This window comes from Apostichopus japonicus, chromosome 21 (genome assembly GCF_037975245.1).
Source record: "Apostichopus japonicus isolate 1M-3 chromosome 21, ASM3797524v1, whole genome shotgun sequence".
Taxonomy (NCBI): domain Eukaryota; kingdom Metazoa; phylum Echinodermata; class Holothuroidea; order Aspidochirotida; family Stichopodidae; genus Apostichopus; species Apostichopus japonicus.
In genome coordinates this window covers 10,269,947-10,275,521 of record NC_092581.1, presented here as the reverse complement: position 1 = coordinate 10,275,521, position 5,575 = coordinate 10,269,947, and the positions used below count along the sequence as shown (strand labels likewise).

Below are 5,575 nucleotides of genomic sequence, written 5' to 3'. Positions count from 1 at the left end.
GAAATGACTGTAGTCCCAACCACATTTGACTTGTCCCTACTTATGTACTCTTTCAGCAGGTTTGCATGAAAACTTTTCGACTTCCCATTGACATCGATTGAATAGCTCGATTCGCCAATTTCACTCAATACGGTGAATGGCCCCTTCCACTGCATCAACAGCTTGTTTTGATCAGTAGGCAAGAGTATCAACACCAAATCACCTGGTTTGAACTTGCGACTTTTAGCCTTCCGGTTATAGTACTTCTTGTACCTCTCTGACGATTCCTGTAACTCTGATCTAGCCAGAGCGCAAGTCTCCTCTAGCCGTTCTCTTAAATCTAGGACATACTGATATGTTGACCTAGTTTCAGGGTTAGTCACTTCAGATGTCCACATCTCTTTCAAAATGGCCATAGGACCTCTCACTGTCCTACCATAGAGTAACTCGAACGGTGCGAAACCTGTGCTGGCTTGCGGAGCCTCCCTATACGCAAATAGTAGTGGTCCTATATAGCGGTCCCAGTCTGACGGTCTCTCCTCACACATGCGCTTTAGCATCCTCTTCAAGGTACCATTGAATTTCTCAACTAGACCGTTGCAGATCGGGTGGTAGGGGGTAGTGGTGAGTTGTCGCAGTGACAGTAATCGACTCACCTCCTTCATCACATCTCAGGTAAACTGTGACCCCCTGTCAGTCAGGATCTCAGATGGGACTCCCACTCTTGAAAATATGTCCACCAAAGCTTCTGCCACTCTCTCAGTATATGTTACGCAATGGAACTGCCTCAGGAAACCTCGTTGCATAATCGACAAGTGTTAGGATATACCGATTCCCATGCTTGGAAGTAGGACTGATCGGTCCGACAATGTCTACCGCCACCCTCTTGAATGGTGTGTCAATCAAGGGCATGTGACCCAATGGGACCTTAGTGACCCTACCCTTATCACATGTTCTCTGGCAAATATCGCATGACTTGCAATAACGCATTACGTCGGATCCTACACCTGGCCAGTAGAATTGAGACTGAACTTTCTCAGTTGTCTTGGCTATCCCTAGGTGACCCGCCATAATACTGTCATGAGCCAGTTTCATCACTTGATTTCTGAACTTTTCGGGTACAACCAATTGGTCACTAGGCTTGTCATTCCCCGAAACTTTGCGATATAGAATATCATTCCTTAAAATGAATTCGGAGATCCCCTCTTTACCTTTCAGTGGTCTGGGATTCCCAACATGCTTGAAGCAATTTTTGAGGGTTGAATCCTCCTTCTGAGCTTGTCTCAATTGCTCAGGTGTTACGTCATCCATAGGAACATTAGCCGTTTTTAGGGGTTTCAGATTTTCATTTCGTTTTTGCTTTTGTGCACGTGTCTCTACGGCACCTCCAATATCTGAGTCATCGCCTACGTCATCACTTGGAATCATTCGATCCGCAGCGATTTCCGGTTCATCACGTGACTCAACACTGGTTTCTATTTCAACACTAGCTGTTTCTTCCACATTGTGAGGTTCACACTGCTCACTTGGAACTTCTTTTACACTCCAATCTGGGTCGGGATTCTCAGGACCTCGAACACCAGGAACATTCCCAATTATTAAGTCATACACTGGCCTCTTCATACAGAGAGCCTTGAGGGATCCTGTGAAAAAGGGCGTGTCCACCGCCACGATAGCTTCTGGAATCTTCCTCACTCTACCGTCAATCAGTACACACAGTTGATCTACACCGGTCAACTGATCATTGGAGATCAAATCTCTCCTAACGATGACACCAGAACACCCGCTATCGCGTAACACTGACACCTTCCTCCCTTTAAGATAGCCCTCAACCACCGGCATGCGCTCCTTAACATCTGACAAAATTTTCTCAGTAATGTCGGTAGGCTCCTCACACGCCGCACTGACTATTGGGATCTCGTGACCACACGCTAAATTAATTGAATAGCTGTCACTTTCCTTGATTTGTTTCATCAAACACAGATTCGCGGTTTGTCCGCTACGATGATCTTTTTGCGACCCATCGCTCGATCCTAGTTTGTCGGGTTTGGTATTTTCAGTCGCAACCGCCGATTGCGCTTTAAACCTCTGCCTGCAATCGTTTGCCTTATGCCCCAATTTCCCGCAAACAAAGCATTTTATGGCTGAACGCGTGCTTCTGTTTTCACCAGCGTCCACAATTTTGGTTTTGTATTCCTGACTGTTGGGGTTACCGTCAGGTTTTTTCCCATTTCCCTGATTTGTTTGGAAAGATTTCACACATTTTTCAAGATCCCTGTGATGCGCTTCTAAGTATTTGTCAGCCAGCTCTGACAGCGCTTTAGAGGTCTTGCAGTCATGTTCTCTCAGGAATAATGCCAATTCCTTGCTGCATACATTTAGGAACTGCTCCCGCAACATGAGATCTGAAAATTCCTCGAACGTTTTGTTAATTCCGCCCATTTCCAACCATCTGGCCATATAATTTTCCAACCTTGCCATGTATTGAATTGATGTTTCTCCTTTTTTGGGCCTTTCTCGTCTGAATTTCTGACGGAAGCCTTCCTCTGTGAATTGAAATCGTTTCAACAGGGCTTTCTTTAGCTTCTGATAATCTTGTGAGTCATCGGGTGATAGCCTAGAGTAAACACGGAGACTTTCTCCCTTTAGACACAGACTCAAATTTAATGCCCATTGTTCCTCTGGCCACTCTTGCGCTGTTGCGAATCGCTCGAAGCGCAGCAAGTATGCGTCGAGGTCTTCCTTCTCATCAAAGTGAGGCATTTTGGGCGTGGGGATTCTACTTGGCTCACGGCTTGAAGTGGAGCTACGGGAGGAATTCAAATCGGCATTGCCATTGCTATTTTGCTGCAACTCAGCTTGCTTTTCAAGCTTAGCCAATTCAAACATTCTTTGTTTTTCCGCCTCAGCCCTTTGCTTTTCCGCCTCAGCCCTTTGCTTTTCCGCCTCAGCCCTTTCTTGTTGCCTTTCGTCACGAGCGATCTGCTGCTGTTCTTTGACGAAGTTTAAGAGTTCGCCACCCGTAAGACCCATTTTAGCCCCCAACTCAGTTAATTCTCTAATATCCATCATTCAATCAGGCAAACACATGTACCAATAACAATATATCAAATATATATGGGTTCAGAAACTTCTCAGTTTGTAAGTCACTTCGGGATATACTCCTTTCTGGTGTTTTACACTTTTCCCGTTTTGTTTCTATTTTTTTTTTAACAATTCCCCGGTTTGTTTCTATCTTTTAAACAATTTCCCGTTTTGTTTCTCTCTTTTAAACAATTCCCGGATAAGCCCCCATTAATTGTCACAACTTCCGTGGGATAATACAAAATGGCACCCTCTAGCGCCCCTCTGTTGCGACCCCGGGTTTTTTCCTTTGGCCTTCAAAGCCGATAAAAATAAAATTTTAGATAGATTCAGGGAAGTAAACTCAAAGGACCAAAAGACTACTGAGATGTTTCTGAAAGTTAACAAAACGATATATTTACAATGATACGATCTCTACTGATTTGTACAAGGATTATTGGTACTAGAAATTTGGAATATTACAGACAGATTTTACAATATTATACGGCCGTTAAATTTTTAAAAGATTACTTAACTTATCTTACGCGGTGCGTGCCGGCTCTCGGTTCCTTTCGTAGCTGTTCTGACCTCCTTGCGTCACCAACAACGATGTCGGGATTAGGCTCCCTCGTAGGCTGGTATCCCGTGACTTGGTCAGGAGCAAAACCGTTCCCCGCTGGTCCAATTCGACTCAACGTTTGTATCCCAAGGATGGCTTCCTCCTGGGTGAACTCCGAAAAACTCTGCCGAAGTCACGCCTGTCCCGGTTAAACGACGCACCAATCTAATAAACAAACAGTCCACCGGTTCCTCCGTCCGTCCCCTCGATTAATCTTTTATCTCAGATGAATTTCTTTATACAATAGATCGGAAAACTCTGAACTAAACTCCTCCTCACCGAAAATATCTCTTCTTATATATAGCCGGGTTTAATCTCCCGAAAGTTCTTTTCCAGGAATCCTGACGGAAAAACATCGAGAATCATCCATGTCTCGAAGATACGACTGATAGTGCATCGTTCATTGGTCGACGATATCCGGTCACCTGCTAAAAATTACTTCCCGTATGTTCTGGAAATTTGCACTCGCTAATACCGAATAGCGCCATCATTTCTCGTAGCTTCCAGAAAAAAACGCACAAGTTGTCAGTCACGACGAGTGACCTACTTATCACCCTGACCAACATATACTGAATACACGTACAATGAATAAAGTCGTTCGTGACACCGGGCCTTGCTAATTTGCAGATAAACGAAGAATAAATATGTGTGACAAGTCGGAATTTATATGGGTGTTGATAGTACATGCGCTTCATCACAATCCCTGTGGTATCTTTGTGAGTGCTCATGTTTTCGAAAAAATAGATCGAAAACCCCGTACAGTTCTTGGAAAGAGTTTCGTACAACAGAATTAAGTGCCGATAAATTAAATACCGCTGTACGTTAGAGCATTTTGTCAGTAAACTACACCAACAAAATGTGACAAATGTCGATAGGTAGATGAGAGTGCAATAAAAAAAGTCAATAATCGCGAATAAGTAAAAAGCTGAAAAGGGCACCAGCAGTCCATTTGAGTCCGTCAGGGGTGGGGGGGGGGCATCCGATACCCTGACTGTTTGGACGCTCCGCCACTGTTGGCCGGTAGTACTCAGCGATAGTGTTGTCTCCTTTCTTGAATATTTGTATTTTTAGCGGTTTTAAGAGCATCAGGGTACGTCCCAGAAGTGAAAACCCGATTGAAACAGGGTACGTCCCAGAAGTGAAAACCCGATTGAAAATGTAACAGGGTATCGAGGCAATGACGCGAGCAATGATGTGAGAAACATGTGTATGATGTTAGCATTTTTTACCTTTTAGCATCTTCTTTGGCATTCAAGTACTTGGAAACCATCTTTCTATTAGGGTATAGTATTGCTCACTAGCTTGTTTGTTCAGTTAATGCGCACTGGTTACAAGATACTGATTGGCTGTTTGTATTAGTATTTATTTGTATGTTAGGGATTATGGATATTTTAAAAAAGAGTGACAAAGGCAAAGTTTGCCCGAACAGTCGAACACACAGATTCAGTAGTAAAAATTATGTGTGTTGTAGTCTTGTAGAGCAGGAATTATATTATTCGACGGTCGTTAACATGCGTTTTCAGTACAGTGCGACAACTGTAGACTTCTCGGCCTATGCGCTATGTCACATCTGGTTTTTCAGCAACTATAGCCTACTGCCGGTCCGCGGTCGAAGGGTCGTTCATGAGTGGTCATCATGGAGATTCGAGACCATTCAGACCAATGATATATTTTTCGCCCATGTAATTTTTTTTTTGTTCGACACCCAAAATCCCAGTGGGGGGGGGGGGAGCGACTGGGGCGACAAGCTTTCATGGGGGCTGTCGCCCCCACGCCCCCCCCCCCCCCGTAGCTACGCCACTGCCGTTACATAAAGATGACTTCGTTTGGGAACAAAGCTCTGAAAATCGAAGCAAAGACTTGACTGACAAAAATTTCCTCGGAGATGAAATGTTCCTTCTTCTTTTTATATAA

General features: G+C 44.2%; 1 protein-coding gene across 1 annotated transcript; it reads right to left on the bottom strand.

Annotated features, from left to right (window-relative positions):
* Window positions 1–696: 696 nt before the first annotated feature.
* LOC139963173 (uncharacterized) lies at window positions 697–4,256 on the bottom strand. The gene has a single exon (XM_071963723.1). It carries the CDS (start codon window positions 3,049–3,051, stop codon window positions 739–741), a length of 2,313 nt encoding a protein of 770 aa, XP_071819824.1. The 5' UTR covers window positions 3,052–4,256; the 3' UTR covers window positions 697–738.
* Between the last annotated feature and the right edge of the window lie 1,319 nt (window positions 4,257–5,575).

What these genes read in the sequence shown, in the direction of transcription:
- LOC139963173 (XM_071963723.1), bottom strand. Translation starts at nt 3,051, where the DNA reads ATGATGGATATTAGAGAATTAACTGAGTTGGGGGCTAAAATGGGTCTT.